At 41.7% G+C, this 17626-nt stretch overlaps 1 protein-coding gene across 2 annotated transcripts in view; it reads left to right on the forward strand.

Moving 5' to 3' along the window:
• LOC124778031 (arrestin domain-containing protein 3-like) overlaps positions 1-17626 on the forward strand; it is a 123853-nt gene that overhangs the window by 17485 nt on the left and 88742 nt on the right. The window contains exons 2-3 of one of the 2 annotated variants that reach the window (XM_047253612.1): positions 10801-10953; positions 11999-12210. In XM_047253612.1, the coding sequence (XP_047109568.1) occupies positions 10801-10953; positions 11999-12210 (365 nt within the window). The remainder of the gene's footprint in view (positions 1-10800; positions 10954-11998; positions 12211-17626) is intronic. The other variant, XM_047253613.1, reaches the window with a different exon arrangement.

Raw genomic sequence — 17626 nt, forward strand, 5'->3', positions numbered from 1 at the left:
CCTGGATATGTCTGCAGGACAAAACTCCCAGAGAAGTTTCCAGTTTACAGCATGGAATTGCTTCCTACCCTTAGGACGTTACATCAGATGAAATGACATTGTGTCAAGAAATTCCTCCCATGTTGCGATTCCCAAAGTCTTGCTATTGTTCAGATGGATACACAACAGTTAGGGTGGTGCAGGATATCAAAGATTGTCTCCTCTTGCAAAGGCAGGACAAAGAAATATTTTATGCTGGTTTCCAGAATAGATAGGGATCCTGGGGACATTGAAACCTGGTAGTCAAGGAAGGCAGGATTCAATTACGATTGTGGACAGAGCTGTAATCAGTTACTGTTGGTTCCCTTTTGCAGTTACACACGTTTATTTTAAAATGGTAATTCCAGCAATAAATAAAGATATCACACATTATTAATGAAGGAATAAACATCTGTGTAATTTATAGTGCTTTCAGTGCATTATGATTTACCAAATGAGCATAAAATACAGACACAGCAAATAATGTTTTAGAAACAAGCCAATGTGATCCCAATTAGAATTTTAAGACACATAACCACAGTCATGGCTGATGGCCTTTAATGCCAAGAATTGCAATTGTAAAAAAAATTAAAAAACATACTGTAAAACAGCAATACAATAGAAAGGTTAATTTAAAAAGACGGGCAACTGATCACCAAACGGGTGAGACCAAGTGATGGTAAACTTGGTAGCACAACCATTTAAACCTGCTGTAATGCCAAGAATGGCAATTATATAAAAAATTATAAATATATAATAAAACAGTAAATACAAAAATAAAAAACAAGGGCCAGTCACAGACGGTGCACCAGGAATCGATCTCTGAGTAGGTCCAGCAAAAACCACTTTCGCGAGCAATTAGATAGGCAGCCAAGAGTTGCATTCACTTCACATGATGGTAACTCAGGCTAGAGGCAGTCTAACAAATGACTAATGATAATCTTGTTGAGGCTACCTAACGTCCAATATACCAAATGCAACGATGTAAAAATACGCCAAAGCCAGAACCGGCGGTCTGGACTCCGCCCACAGAATACTGTGCTTAGAGTGCCTGGAATGAGAAAGGAATCTCTACCACAAGAGTAGAAGAATCATCAACCAACCTACAATCAAGAAAGCTGTCAAAACTACATGCCTCTCCAGACAGCAACAGCAAGGCGAGGAAACATACACTGCCGTTACATATACTGACCCCCAGGGCAGGTAACTGGGGCGTTAGTGGCCACAAGGCAGGAAAAATACTGCTGGTTGAACTTAACAAATAGTAACAAACTGAATGCAATAAATAGTAATTAGAAGTCCAGGAAAGCTAATCAGATCCACCTTCCCCAAGCACTCCACTCACTGCTCTTCGCCTCGGCAACACTATGAGAAGCAACACAAACCCAAGTGAAGGTGGAGGTTTCTCTACATGAATCCAAATGCAGTCAACTTAAAACTTGCAAGATCCGGATTACGACAAGGTTGTGCACCTTCATGACCACAGGCCTTCGATCCGGCAGTCCATGTGCGCCACCAGCAGTCGTGGCATGTTCTCGCAGTGCGCTAAGCTGGCTCCTCCAGAGTCCGGAACCGAACTGCTCACTGACATGACCTGGAAGAACCATGACGTTGCTCCAAAGATAGGACCACAGTTACTACATATTGATAACCGCTGCTGCTGCCACTAGCGGACAGGCATCACTTGCGAAACCAAGTGGCACCAGTCAAGATGAAAAGAAGACAAACAACCGCAACTATGTCAACTAAACGATACGGTCTGGCACCCAATAGAGGACAGAAACCTACAAACAGGACCAACGTGAGCCGCAGCACGGCTAAGACGTGGTTTATGTGCTTGCCAATGAGGCATGATCCCTTCGGTCTCCAGCTCACTGTTCAGTTTCCTGTGGGCACTCACTTCATGGGTGACCTGGAAGGCCTTCTGTTGGTGAAAGGCTCAGTGGCTAGAAGAGAGGTGCAATAAATGCAGTCTGTAAAACCTACAGGGCGACTGTGGCTTACCAGCTCGCATCTGTGGTGAACTGAGGAAGTAGCCCTTACGAGGTGAAGAACAGAACATTGTTCTGTAACAAATGGATTTCTCTTACACTTGGTGGACCCATCAGTGTGTCAAAGATGCGGTACGCGGATGACAATGGTGATGTGAGAGGAGACCTTGGTCTCCTACAGGAACTTCCCTCTATTTTAACTGGCAATGAGATGAGTGTGGTTTGTGTTTTAAGATTTTATGTGCTATAAGAGACCTTTCCCAAAATATTGGGTGGGAGTATGCTGCTTAAGGAAACAAACTGATCTCTCTCATCTGTATTCCATATTATGTTTCTTGTTATTGACATTTTATTGGTGTATATATTTTTAATTGACTATCTCTCAGCAGCATCAGAATTTTGGTAGTTGCTACAGTTGTTGTTCTTAAATGTACTGTATTTTTCATATCTGAAATGAATTCCCCTTTTATTCACGTTAAGTCTTGTTGAGAATAGTAATAAACTTATCACTGTCTTTGTGTCATTTTACTGCTCAGAAATTAAAAGTAGATATGACATTTAGACAATACAGCTTGTGGAAAGTCATATATTATCTCTCAAAATTAGTCCTGTCATAGCTGAATAAGAAAATTTGTCCTGATGGTATTTTCTGTGTCTTTGGAAAAGCCACTACATGTGTGGTCAAAAATTCCCTTTGGATATTAATGACATTTATTCTTCATGTATAGTGCTTTACCTTTGTGGCTGAAAATGTAGGAATAAAAGTAAGCTCGGAAGGAAGGAAGGAGGAGGGAGGGAAGATTATGTGTTATGATGACTCATTGTAGATGGAGCATTAACACAGACAGTAAAATGATGAAGATGAAATTTACAATGTCCACTTAAAATAAATGTTTCTGGAATTCACTTTAATTCTGGTAATTTAGGGATTCATTCTCTCATTCATACATTATGTCCATGAATATCATAATGAAAGAGAGCCTTCAGGGATGTGGAACGAGTCAATTTATACATCATTTGGCAGAAGAGGCCACTGTTGACTGCTTCTGTAAATTTTACTAACAGCATGTTGCAACTGGTATTTATCTACTCGCATTATTAGTCATGTGCTTAATTTCTAGACTAATTTATTATTTTATAGGCCAACAGTGCACTAGCAGAGAAATACCAACTTTCAAGAAACCACTCCTCTTCCTCGTACACTATTCAACTGTGTTTTATCTTATAATTCACACTAATTACCCTATATCTGTAATAGTAAACAAAATACCAATAGTAGTCTATTAACTATTATGATAAATTATAGAAGAAGTAGCTAATAAGTATGCATTCACTTTAGTTTGTAACAATTTTAGGAAAAGGATAGTTGTTACTAACCATATAGTGGAGAAGCTGAGTCATGGATAGGCACAATACAAAGACTGTTAGAAAGTGTGCTTTTGGCCAATAACAAGGCCTTCATCAGGAATAGACATGGCTGCTGGGTTACACTGCAACCAGCAGCACATGGTGGGAGAAGCAACTGGGTGGTGGGGATAAGGAGGGGCTGGGGTTGTGAGGGGGAGGGGTAGCAGGGTAGGGTTGGGGTATGGTAAAGTGCTGCTAGTGGGGGCATACATTAACAAGGGCAGAGAGGCTAGAGTAGCTAGGTGCAGTCGGGAGGTTAGGCTGAGGGCAGGGTGGGGTGGTGGGTGGGTGAGGGGTAGGGGGGGGGGGGTTAGTGGAAAAAGAAAGAAGTAAAAAGACTGTGGATGCATTGGTGGAGTAGATAGCTCTGTAGTGCTGGAATGGGAACAGGGCAGAGGCTAGATGGGTAAGGACAATGACTAATGAAGTTTGAAGCCAAGTGAGTTACGGCAACATAGGATGCATTGCAGGGAGGGTTCCCACCTGCGCAGTTCAGAAAATCTTGTGCTGGTGGTAAGGATCTAGATGGCACAGGCTGAGAAGCAGTCATTGAAATGGGTGACATGCTCAGCAGTGGGATGGTCCAGCTGTTTCTTGGCCACAGTTTGTAGGCAGCCATTCATGTGGACAGACAGATTGTTCGTTGTCCTGCAGAATGTAGCGTAGTGGTTGAAGCTAACCTTGTAGGTCATGTGACTCGTTTCACAATCATATGATCAACTAGCTAAGCTTCAACCACTGTGCTGCATTGTACGTGGGCATGACAACCAACAAGCTGTCTGTCCACATGAACAGTCACCGACAAACTGTAGTAAAAGAAACAGCCGGACCAAATCATTGCTTAGCACTCCACCCAACATGACGTTCTTCATTTCAGTGACTGCTTCACAGCCTGGGCCATCTGGATCCTTCCTACCAAAAACAGCTTTTTCTGAATTGTGCAATACATCCTACATTCCTGTAACACTTCTGGCCTCAAACTATGTTAGTTGTTGTCCTCACCCATATAGTCTGTTCCCTGTTCCAATTCCAACACCACACAGCCCTCTATTCCACAATGCATCCAGTCTTTTTACTTCTCTCTTTTTGCACTTGCACTACCCCCCCCCCCCTCCCCCCCACCCCCTCCGTCTAACCTTCTGACTGCACCTATCTGCCCTATCCTTTCTTCACCTCATCCCTGCATGCTCCTACTAGCGGCAGTTCATCATCTCCCATCCCTACCTTGCTATCCCTTCCTCTCCCTGCCCCATCCTCCTCTGTACCCCACCTGGTTGCCTCTCCCATTGTGTGCTGCTGCTTGTAGTCTGGCTTCAGCTGCCAGAGACTGTGATCATGTGTGTATGAGTTGCATTTGCATGAGGGTGTATGTGTGTGTGTGTGTGTGTGTGTGTGTGTGTGTGTGTGTATTGTGTGTTGTCTATTTCTGATGAAGGCCTTTTTGTCCAAAAGCTCACTTTCTTGTGTCTGTCAGTGACTCAGCATCTCCATTATATGGTGAGAAGCAACCATTCTTTTCATCATTTTGTTATATTCCATCTTGGATTTTCCATTATTTGATATTACTTTAGTTTGGAATATTTTATTTGGGGTTTTACAGTTTTCTATGTGTTGCCTGCTGGCAATCTGTGAAAGACCCGAGACAGGGATGCATGGGCTGTGTGAAAATCAGTTTTCCTTCAAGTAGTGTGGTTGTGTATTTCACAGTTCATCCCAAATTCATTCTTATCATTAGCTAAAAACACCATTAGGGAGTGAAAATGTTAGCATGTAAGTGTAAGGATCTCAAGATTCCTGGAGAGGCTTCTGCATTATGTTTGGTTGTCAACTTTATATATTATTTGCACTCCACATATCTGTGGGATAAGCACATTTATAATAGCAGTTCTGTTTACCCGAAATTTTATAAGATACCATAGTGGAAATATGCTATGTATGCTTGTAATGCCATCTGTAGGTCAATGTAGTGAGAAACCACTAATTGTAAAGCAGGCATAACTCAGCTTTTTGATTAACTTGAAGGAAGAGGAAAGGAGTAAAAAGACTGTGGTTGCATTGGTGGAGTAGAAGGCTGTGTAGTGCTGGAATGGGAACAGGGAAGAGGCTAGATGGGTAAGGACAATGACTAATGAAGTTTGTGGCCAGGTGGGTTACGGGAATGTAGGACATATTGCAAGGTAAGTTCCCACCCATGCAGTTCAGAAAAACTTGTGCTGGTGGGAAGAATCCAGATGGCACAGGCTGTGAAGTAGTCATTGAAATGAAGAACATCGTGTTGAGCAGTGTGCTCAGTAACAGGTTGGTCCAGTTGTTTCTTAACCACAGTTTGTCGATGGTGATTGATGTGGACAGACAGCATTTTGGTTGTCATTCCCATGTAGAATGCAGCACAGTGGTTGCTTCTTAGCTTGTAGATCACATGAATGGTTTCACAGGTGGCCCTGCCTTTGATGGGTTAGGTGATGCTTGTGACCAAACTGCAGCAGGTGGTGGTGGGAGGATGTATGGGACAAGTCTTGCATCTCAGTCTGTACAGGGATATAAGCTGTGAGGCAAGGGGTTGGGAGCAGGGATTGTTTAAGGATGGACGAGGATGTTCTGAAGGTTTTGTGGGTGGTGGAATGCCACTGCGGGAGGGATTGGAAGGATAGTGGATAACACATTTCTCATTTTAGGACATGACGAGACGTAGTCAAAAGCCTGGTGGAGAATGTAATTCAGTTGCTCCAGTCCTGGGTGGTGCTGAGCAACAAGAGAAATGCTCCTCTGTGGCCAGATGGTGGGATTTTGGGATGTTGTGTGTGACTGGAAAGATAAGGTGCAGGAGGTCTGTTTTTGTACAAGATTGAGAGGATCATTACAGTCTGTAAAGCCCTCAGTGAGACCCTCGATATATTTTGAAAGGGACTGTTAATCACCACAGATGCGACAGCCGTTGGTGGCAAGGCTTTATGGAAGGGACTGCCTGGTATGGAAAGAGTGGCAGCTGTGGAATTGGAGGTATTGCTGGTGGTTGGTAGGTGTGATATGGACAGAGGTACTGTTGTAACCATCTTTGAGGTGGAGGTCAACACTGAGAAAGGTGGCTTGTTGGGTTGAGTAGGATCAGGTGAAGTGAATGTGGGAGAAGGTGTTGAGGCTCTGGAGGAATGTGGATAGTGTGTCCTTACCTTACATCATGTGTCATCAATAAATGTGAGCAAGATGAGGGGTTCGTTTCTGGGTGTTTAGAAAGGATTCCTCTGTATGGTCCATGAATATGTGGCACAGGATGATGCCATGTGGGTGCCTATAGATATATCCCAGATTTGTTTGTAGGTAATGCCTTCAAAGGAGACGTAATTTTGGATGAGGATAAAGTTGGTCATGGTGACTAGGAAGGAGGTTGTTGGTTCAGACTCCATTGGGCATTGGGAAAGGTATTGTTCAATAGTGGTAAGGCCATGGACATTAGGGATGTTAGTTTAAAGGGAGGTGGCATCAATAGCGACAAGCAGGGCACCAGGTGCTAAGAGAACAGGAACTGTTGAAAGTCTGTGGAGGGAATGGTTGGTATCTTTTATATAGGAGGTAGATTGCAGGTGTTGCTGAAGGTGTTGGTCTAAGAGAGCAGGGACTCTCTCAGTGGGGACACGGAACTGACCACAGTGCGGTATAATGAGTGGTTGGCGTTATGGACTTTAGGAAGCATGTAGAAAGTAGGAGTGTGGGGAGTGGTAGGGGTGAGGAGAGAGATGGGCTCTAGGGAGAGGTTCTGGGATGGGCCTAAGGATCTTAGGAGAGACTAGAGATTCTGCTGGATTTCTGGAATGGTGTCACTGTGGCAGGGTTTGTATGTGGATGAATCTGTCAGTTGGGGAAGTCCTTCTGCCAGGTAATCATTGCAGTTCAAAAAATCAGTGGTGGAGCCTTTGTCAGCAGGTAGGATTATAAGGTTGGAATAATTTTTGTAGGTGGTGGATTGTGGTTCTATGTGTTTGTTTGCTTGTTGAGAGATTTGGGGAATGATGGTAAGGCAAGGTTTGAGGTTAATAAATTCTGGAAAGTTAACAGGGGGTGATTTGGGGGCAGTGGAAGTGGATCATGGTTTGATGGAGGAGTGAACTGAGTCAGACAGGGTTAAACATTGATCTTTGGTTGAGTCTGATTGGTAGGGTTGGTGGCAAAAAAGTGTTTCCACTGAATGAAATTGGAGATTTGGAGAAGGTCTTTAGCCCTTTAACTGCTCTGGACGAGTAAATGCATGCACCTTTGTACTTGTCCTTGTGTGTGCGGAACGTGTTTACGTGCACCACCAGTCCTTCTACCTGGTATTCCGAATGTGTCTATGCGTAGAGTACCAGGTAGAAGGACTGATGGCGCACATAAACACGTTCAGCACACACAAAGAAAAGTACAAAGGCGCGCATTAACACGTCCAGAGCAGTTAAAGGGTTAACAAGTTCTGCATGATTGAATTTGGGGGTGGGGCAAAAGGTGAAACCTTTGGAAAGGACTGATATTTCTGCAGGGCTAAGGCTTTTGGAGGAATATTTCATGACTGTTTTTCAGGTCTGTTTAGGTTCTGGATTCTGTGTTCTGGTGGGAGGGGTTTTTGGAGGGTAGCGTAAATGTAGTAGGACTGAGAGACAGGTTTTGTCAGCTATGAGGGGCCATGGAGGAGTTTCAGAGGTTATTGTAGAGTTGGTGGCCATTGATAGCCTAAGGCAGGAGTAGGAACTGAGCAAGGTGGAAAGTTTTTTGAGGTGGCTTTGTGCATGTTGCTGTAGGTCCTGGAGGGCAAGAGTTTCAGTGTGTATTATGGGATCAAGAAATTTGGGATTGCATAGGATGAGAATTTTATGGATGGAGAGAATCTGTTATTTTCGAAATTTTTTTCAGACACAATTCTACGCTATTATGTATTTTTTTGCATTTTCCCACCACCTTCAATCCTTGTTTCTTCCATCTGCATCAGTAATTAAGTTTCATTATCTCTAGCCAGAACTCAGTCCCACGTACTGTTCTTGCATGGAATCCTCCCAAATGGTCTTACCATCAAATTACCCTTCTCCATCTGTCACCATTCCTTCCATTATGATATCCACCTGTAAAGATTCTGCCAATCCTTAGCCCTCCCCAACATAGCCCAGCAAAGCCGTAACAATCAGGCCCATATCTCCTTGCAATATCTCCTGTCCATCTGTAAAATTCTCCAGCTATGCAATCCCAAGTTCCTTGGTCACATAAAACACATTCATTGAAACTCTTGCCTTCCAGTACCTAGAGCAAAATGCACAACGCCACCTCAAAAAACTTCCACCCTGCTCAGTTCCTACTCCCGCCTCAGGCTATCACTGTCCGCCACCTATACAATAACCTCCAAACCTCCTCCATGGCCCCTCATAGCTGACAAGACCTGTCTCACAGACCTATTACATTTACACCAGCCTCCAAAACCCACTCCCACCAGCACACAGACTCCAGAACCTGAACAGACCTGAAACACAGTCATGAAACTTTCGTCCAAAAGCTTTAGCCCTGCAGAAATATCAGTCCTTTTCAAAGGCCTCACCTTTTGCCTCATTCTCAAATTCAGTCATGCAGGACATGTTAAAGACCTTCTCTCCTTCTCCACATCTCCAGGTCTCTACAATGGAAGCACTTTCTCACCACCAACCCTACCAATCAGACTCAACCAAAGACCAATGTTGAACCCTATCTGACTCAGTTCACTCCTCCATCCAACTATGATCCATCCTCACTGCCCCAAAATCACCCCCTGTTAACTTTCCAGAATTTTTTAACCTTGAACTTTGCCTCATCATCATTCCTGAAATTGGTAAACATGTTGTGACTTCTGAAATTTTGGCCGGACGTCTCTGGGCCGAAATATCGTGGCAGAATGTCGACGGGATCTGGCTGCATACCCGGAAATTATTAGAAGATGGTAAACATGTTAACTTTCCAGAATTTTTTAACCTTGAACCTTGTCTCATCATCATTCCTGAAATTGGTAAACATGCATACTATCATTACATTCGCAGAAAGAACCACAGTCCACCACCTAAAAATTGATCCTACCTGTTGACAAAGGCTCTGCCATTGTTGTTTTGAACTGCAAAGATTACCTGGCAGAAGGACTTTGCCAGCTGTCAGTTTCATCCACCTACAAACTCGTGCCACAGTGAACCCATACCAGAAACCCAGCAGGATCTCCAGTCTCTTCTCAAATCCTTAGGCCCAACCCAGAACCTCTCCCTGGAGTCCATCTCTATCCTCATCCCTACCACTCCCCACACTCCCTATTTTCTACATGCTTCCTAAAGTCCATAAACTGAACCACTCCGGAAACCCAATTTGGCCAGTTACCGTGCCCCCACTGAGAGAATCTCTGCTCTCATAGACCAACACAGATGACCCATTACCTGCAACCTACCCTCCTATATAAAAGATACCAACCATTTCCTCCACAGACTCTCCATAGTTCCTGTTCCTTTACCACATGGTGCCTTGCCCATTGCTATTGTCCTCAGTCTTGATCTCCTCCTCTAAGATGATGTAGATCAGTACCTCTCTCCATATCAGACCCACCAACCACCAGCAATACCTTCACGTCGACAGCTGCCACCTGTCCCATTCCAGGAAGTCCCTTTCATACAGTCTAGCCACCCATGGCTGCCACATCTGTGATGATGAGTGGTCCCTGTCGAAATATACCGAGGGTCTCACTGAAGTCTTTACAGACTGTAATTGTCCTCCCAATGTTGTACAAAAGCAGATCTCCTATACCTTATCTTTCCCATCACCCACAGCCTCCAAAAATCTCAGTGTCTGGCCACAGGGGAGCATTTCCTTTGTGGCTCAACACCACTCATGACAGGAACAACTGAATTACATTATGACTACCTTTTGTCATGCCCTGAAATGAGAAATGTGCTACCCACTATCCTTCCCACTGCTCCCAGAGTGGCATTCCACTGCCCACTGAACCTACACGATATCCTCGCCCATTCCTACGTAGCCCCTGCTTCCAATCCCTTGCCTCATGGCTTATATACATGTATAGACCATCATTTGCTACTGCTCGTAGTGTGGCTTCAGCTGCCAGAAACTGTGTGTGTGTGTGTGTGTGTGTGTGTGTGTGTGTGTGTGTGTGAGGGGGGGGGGGGTCTGTTTTTGACAAAGGCCTTGTTAGCTCAAAGGTCATTTTGTGACAGTCTTTTTGTTGCGTCTATCTGCCACTCATCATCTCCGCTATGTGGTGTAGGTTTCATTAAATATTTTGCTCTATAATTTTGACATTTCTTTAATGTGTCATTATTTTTCTGCATTTATATCATGATTGTTTCTTACCAAAATTGTTTCAAAATTTTTCACAATATTTTAATTGTCTCTGACACAGATATTTCTGCAAAATTTAGAGGTGATGCCAATGTAAGCTGGACTGAATCAGATTCAGAAACAGACAGTGATGGCAAGTCTCGTACTGTCTATACTACATATTCAGCACATGAAAACTACCTCATGACAAAAATGTACTTAGTTGGTGGTCCATGTAAGTGTCTTTTATGTATTTCCAATTACTTAGAGATATTGTTTATGATTAAATTTCATTTCAAATGGAAAATTAAACACAAGTTGTTACAGGTTACTGTATGTAATGTGTTTTACTTATCAGATGATTTGTAACAGGTACAGTCATAAGCTAAGAATCAATATATTTTTGACGAAATTAAAAGTGCACATTCATACTGGGTGTACATTTTTCCCAGAGCCCTTTACCATTCAGACTTCCAGTTCTCAAATGGTATGAGTATGTGTATGTGCATATGATAACTTTTAAGAGGAAACTGCATAGCTTTATTGCTGGCAGCAAAGCTTTGGTCTGATCTTTATTTTGAAACAGGGTAAATAGACATAAAATTGGAAACTCCAGGTTGTAGAATATAAGTTTAAAAAGTAGATATTTCTATTTTTACCTTGCATTTGAAGGTATCTTAAAACTGTGCACTTTGAGACATACAGGAAGAAAAACAACTGGATTGAAAACTAAAGGACGGACAGAATGTTACATGTTAGTCTGGACAGAGCCTCATCCACAAACTCAGAAGTAGTGTTGAGAATGCACCAGAGAAGATTAATAGAGACATTACTGTGCAGTGCACATTTCACACAAAACAACTGATACAGTCAGACAGCTCTTTAAAACCAATCTGTCTTTCACTTGGGTGTTTAGAAGACTCTATGTAGCCACTTATACCTTATGAGAAGGGTTCTATTTTCCCACCCTGCAGATTCCATCTAAAATGAAATGTTTTAACCCACACACTGTATATGTTACTGTTACTCCAAGTACCTTTTTATAAGAGAGTTAAGTGACACTAGGCTACAATCAAAAAGTACAGTGCGTGAGGCTCAACTGCACTTTTTATTTATACCCTTGCTCCAATATATTTGCATCATGGTTGAACATTTGATGTCTTCATGTTAGTAAGAGACTTGTTGATATAAAGGTTACTGACCTCTCAAATTGTGCTGTCTTTACTTACAGCTACATTTACTAACAAGGTTTTAAACTTGATTCAAAATGTTGGTTTCAGCTCAGGAGATCATACTTCCACCAGGAGAGCATATTTATAATTTTTCTGTTATACTACCAGAAAATCTGCCATCCTCATTTGAGGGGATAAATGGTAACATTCGTTACATGGTCAGAGCAAAAATGAATCGTGTATGGGCATTTGACGATACAGTTAAAGCTTTCTTCACTGTTTTGTCACATTTAGATTTGAATAAGGATCCCTTGGTCAAGGTATGTTACGTTACATTAGTGCACTTAAGCAGGTGGCATGGCATCATTAACTTAGTAGTATACTGTGTTTTGAATGACTAAGCCATTTATTAAGGACACCATTATGTCAGATAACTTGTAGTGAGGTACATTATTTTTTTATATTTCCTATTATAGACATAATATCCTATCTTATTTTGTTCTGTTCCTGTACGAATACTTAATGTACATTTACAATTACTAAATACTAGTATGACCTAAATTTGATAACAAAAATTAAGAATATGAATCTTTTAAATTACCTATGATGTTAAGGTCAGTAGGGAAATGATAGATTTGCTACACACCACATAGAGGAGACACTGAATCACAGACAGATGCAATGAAAATAATGATAGAAATATTTAAGCTTTTGAACAAAGTGCTTCCTCACAAGGTAGAACTTTCACACATAAAAAAACCTCTCACACGCATGGCTATTGTCTCCAGCCACTAGAACCCAATTGTGACTGCGTCTCGTGTGAGCAGCAATCTGCTGGTGTTGATGGTGCAGGTAAGGACAGGTGAGAGGTAGGGTAGGGAAGGGGAGGGATAACAGGTTAGAGGTATGGGAAGATGATAGTGTTGCCTGTTGGAGTGTGCAGGGACATGGTGGTGAAAGCTTAGGGCTGCTAGGTGCAGCATTGGAAGGCTGTGCTGTGGACAGGGAGGAAGGGGGTGAGGGAAATGGAGGGGGAGAGGTGGAGAAGAGAAAAGGACTTGAAAGTGCAGTGGTGGTATGGAAGGCATGTGTGCACTTTGGTGGAAACAGAGAGGGGGATAGGCAGGTGGAGGACAGGGACTTACGAAGTTAGAAGACTGTGTATGTGTGTGTATGGGGGGGCGGGGGGTTACAGGAATGAGGGAGAATTCCTGCATGCGTAGCCCAGAAAAGCTAGTCTTTGTGCAAAAGATTCTGATATCCCTATGGCACTGTCCGTGAGTCAGTCATTAAAGTGAAGCACACAATGTTGGCTGATATGTTCTCTTGGCCAGTTTGATTGTGGCTGTTCATGCGGTCAGACAGCATGACAGTAGTCATGTTAGCTATTTAGTTAGTTATTGCAAATTAATTTGTACATCTATTTGTACTCTAAACATCACCATATACAGATTGAGTTAGCAGTTTCTACCCACCACCTTTTACACGTTACAAACATAGCAATTCTTATATGGAATGGAAGGAGTTTTCAAGGAGAAACTTTTTCAGTTTTTTACCTTCGTGTCTGTTAGACATTTTATATCACTGGGTAAGTGCTCAAAAATTTTTGTTGCAGCATTGTGAATCCCTTTCTGTGCTAAAGACAACCTTGATGTTGAGTAATGAATGTCATTTTTTCTTCTAGTATTTAGGAACCAGATTTTAAATTGTAAGACATTTACAGGGGCAGATGTGGACTCTGACCACAATCTATTGGTTATGAACTGTAGATTAAAACTGAAGAAACTGCAAAAAGGTGGGAATTTAAGGAGATGGGACCTGGATAAACTGAAAGAGCCAGAAGTTGTACAGAGTTTCAGGGAGAGCATAAGGGAACAATTGACAGGAATGGGGGAAATAAATACAGTAGAAGAAGAATGGGTAGCTTTGAGGAATAAAACAGTGAAGGCAGCAGAGGATCAAGTAGCTAAAAAGAAGAGGGGGCTAGTAGAAATCCTTGGGTAACGGAAGAGATACTGAATTTAATTTGATGAAAGGCGAAAATACAAAAATGCAGCAAGTGAAGCAGGCAAAAAGGAATACAAACATCTCAAAAATAAGATCGATAGGAAGTGCAAAGTGGCTAAGCAGGGATGGCTAGAGGACAAATGTAATGATGTAGAGGCTTATCTCATGAGGGGTAAGATAGATACTGCCTACAGGAAAATTAAAGAGACCTTTGGAGAAAAGAGAACCACTTGCATGAATATCAAGAGCTCAGATGGAAACCCAGTTCTAAGCAAAGAATGGAAAGCAGAGAGTTGGAAGGAGTATATAGAGGGTCTATACGAGGGCGATGTTCTTGAGGACAATATTATGGAAATGAAAGAGGAGGTAGATGAAGATGAAATGGGAGATATGATACTGTGTGAAGAGTTTGACAGAGCACTAAAAGACGTAAGTCGAAACAAGGCCCCGGGAGTAGACAACATTCCATTAGAACTACTGACAGCCTTGGGAGAGCCAGTCCTGACAAAACTCTACCATCTGGAGAGCAAGATGTATGAGACAGGCGAAATTCCTTCGGACTTCAAGAAGAATGTAATAAATCCAATCCCAAAGAAAGCAGGTGTTGACAGATGTGAAAATTAACGAACTATCAGTTTAATAAGTCACAGCTGCAAAATACTTACACAAATTCTTTACAGACGAATGGAAAAACTGGTAGAAGCCGACCTTGGGGAAGATCAGTTTGGATTCTGCAGAAATGTTGGAACACGTGAGGCAATACTGACCCTACGACTTATCTTAGAAGAAAGATTAAGGAAAGGCAAACCTACGTTTCTAGCATTTGCAGACTTAGAGAAAGCTTTCAACAATGTTGACTGGAATACTCTCTTTCAAATTCTGAAGGTGGCAGGGGTAAAATACAAGGGGCGAAAGGCTATTTACAATTTGTACATAAAGCATATGGCAGTTATAAGAGTTGAGGGGTATGAAAGGGAAACAGTGGTTGGGAAGGGAGTGAGACAGGGTTGTAGCCTATCCCTGATGCTATTGAGCAAGCAGTAAAGCAAATGAAAGAAAAGTTCAGAGTAGGTATTAAAATCCATGGAGAAGAAATAAAATCTTCGAAGCTCACCGATGACATTGTAATTCTATCAGAGACAGCAAAGGACTTGGAAGAGCAGTTGAATGGAATGAACAGTGTCTTGAAAGGAGGGTATAAGATGAACATCAACAAAAGCAAAATGAGGATAATGGAATGTAGTCGAATTAAGTCGGACGATGCTGTGGGAATTAGATTAGGAAATGAGACTCTTAAAGTAGTAAAGGTGTTTTGCTATTTGGGGAGCAAAATAACTGGTGATGGTCAAAGTAGAGAGGATATAAAATGTAGACTGGCAATGGCAAGGAAAACGTTTCTGAAGAAGAGAAATTTGTTAACATCGAGTATTGATTTAAGTGTCAGGAAGTGGTTTCTGAAAGTATTTGTATGTAGTGTAGCCATCTATGGAAGTGAAACATGGACGATAAATAGTTTAGACAAGAAGAGAATAGAAGCTTTCGAAATGTGGTGCTACAGAAGAATGCTGAAGATTAGATGGGTAGATCACATAACTATTGAGGAGGTATTAAATAGAATTGGGGAGAAGAGGAGTTTGTGGCACAACTTGACTAGAAGAAGGGATTGGTTGGTAGGACATGTTCTCAGGCATCAAGGGATCACCAATTTAGTACTGTAGGGCAGTGTGGAGGGTAAAAATCGTAGAGGGAGACCAAGAGATGAATACACTAAGCAGATTCAGAAGTATGTAGGCTGCAGTAGGTACTGGGAGATGAAGAGACTTGCCCAGGATAGAGTAGCATGGAGAGCTGCATCAAGCCAGTCTCAGGATTGAAGACCACAACAACAACATTGTAATTATGTACCTCAGTGTTCCTTTTGAACTGTAGTGGATTATTTACAACAAACTACATGAGGGAATAAATGTACTGAGAAGTCAGAATGCCCAAGTCCTTAAACAGATGTCTACAAGATGATCACGGATGAGCACCACCTATTATTCTTACAGAATACGTTCTTTGTTAAAGATGGGTTACCCCAGAACATTATTCCATATGACATTACTATATCAAAATAAGCAAAATATGTCAACATACTGATTTCTCTCCCCAAAGTTTGCTATGATTCAAAGTGCAAATGTGGCTGAACTAAAGTGTCCAAGGAGTTCAAAAATGTGTTTTTTTCAATTTAAATTCTCATCAATATGGACATTTAAGAATTTTGAAGTTTCTACCCAATATATTATTTCATCACAAAGTGTTACACTTATCACAGGTCCAGTACACCTCGGGTGCAGAACTGAATATGATGTGTCTTTGTGAAATTCAGGGTGAGACCATTTGCAGAAAACCAGTCAGTGATACTTTTGAGAACTTCGTTCACCATTTCTTCCATTTCTGTAAGTATACTTGGAGTGATTAAAGTATGGGTCATCTGCAAAAAGAACTAATTCTGCTTGTTGTACACTAGCTGATGGATCATATACATATATGAGAAACAGGAGTGGACCTAAGATTGAGCCTTGGGAACCCCATACATGATTTCTCCCCAGTCAGAATTATGTCTATGGTTTCTGTTGGTTGAAATACTAGTAAGTACAACTTTCTACATTCTTGTGGTTAGATATGACATGATCCATTGGTTGGCTATTCCATAAAACTTCAATTTATCTAGGAGTATACTATGATTCACACAATCAAATGCCTTGGATAGGTCACAGAAATTACCTACCAGTGCTATTTTGTTATTTGATGCTTGTAATATCTGGTGTGTGGATGTGTAAATGGCATTGTCAATAGAGTAACCCTTCTGAAACACAAACTGTGCTTTGCTGAGGATATTGTTGTTGCCAAGTTTTGGAAAAGATGTCAGCAGAGAAATATGCTGGTAGTTATTGACATCTCTCTTATCAACTTTCTTAAAGAGGGGCTTAACAGTGGTATATTTTAGTCTCTCTGGAAAAATGCCTTGAGTTAGTGATGCATTTAATTTTTTGGACAATACTTATATACTTATTATATGGGAACAAATCTTTAGAACTCTATTGGAAACACCATCAAAACCAGAAGAGCTTTTACTCTTGAGAGAATGCATGATCCTCTTAATTTCAGAAGGTGGTACATTCATATGATATAATTTTATGAGAGTTACTTCAACATATGGCTGTGATCTTTCTTTTGAACTGTTGGTCCCTGTGCTTTCTACTATGTTTAAGAAATGATTATTAAATACATTTGCTACCTGCAACTTGGCATATATAATCCTTCCATTCAATTTAATAGTAACGTTATCCTCTTCTGTGGTTGATTGTCCTGTCTCTCGCTTCACTATATTCCATATTGCCTTAACTCTGTTGCCAGACATACTGATTTCTGACATTACGTGCATGTTTCTTGATTTTCGCATCATGCATACATATGATGCGGTACAGTGGTTGCACCTGAGTTTGTAGATCATATGACTGCTTTCATAGGTGGCCCTGCCTTGGGTGGGTGGGAGATGCCAGTGGAGAGACTGGAAGAGGTGGAAGTGGGAGGATGTATTGAACAGTTCTAGAATTTTGGTCTATTGGAGGAATAAGAGTCATGATACAAGCAGTAGTGGAATAGGAATAGACAAGGAGATTGTGTAGATTGGGTGGGCAGTGGAATGCCACTGTGGGAGGAATAGGGAGTATAGTGGGGAAAAGA

Source organism: Schistocerca piceifrons, chromosome 2 (assembly GCF_021461385.2).
Source record: "Schistocerca piceifrons isolate TAMUIC-IGC-003096 chromosome 2, iqSchPice1.1, whole genome shotgun sequence".
NCBI classification, from domain to species: Eukaryota; Metazoa; Arthropoda; class Insecta; order Orthoptera; family Acrididae; genus Schistocerca; species Schistocerca piceifrons.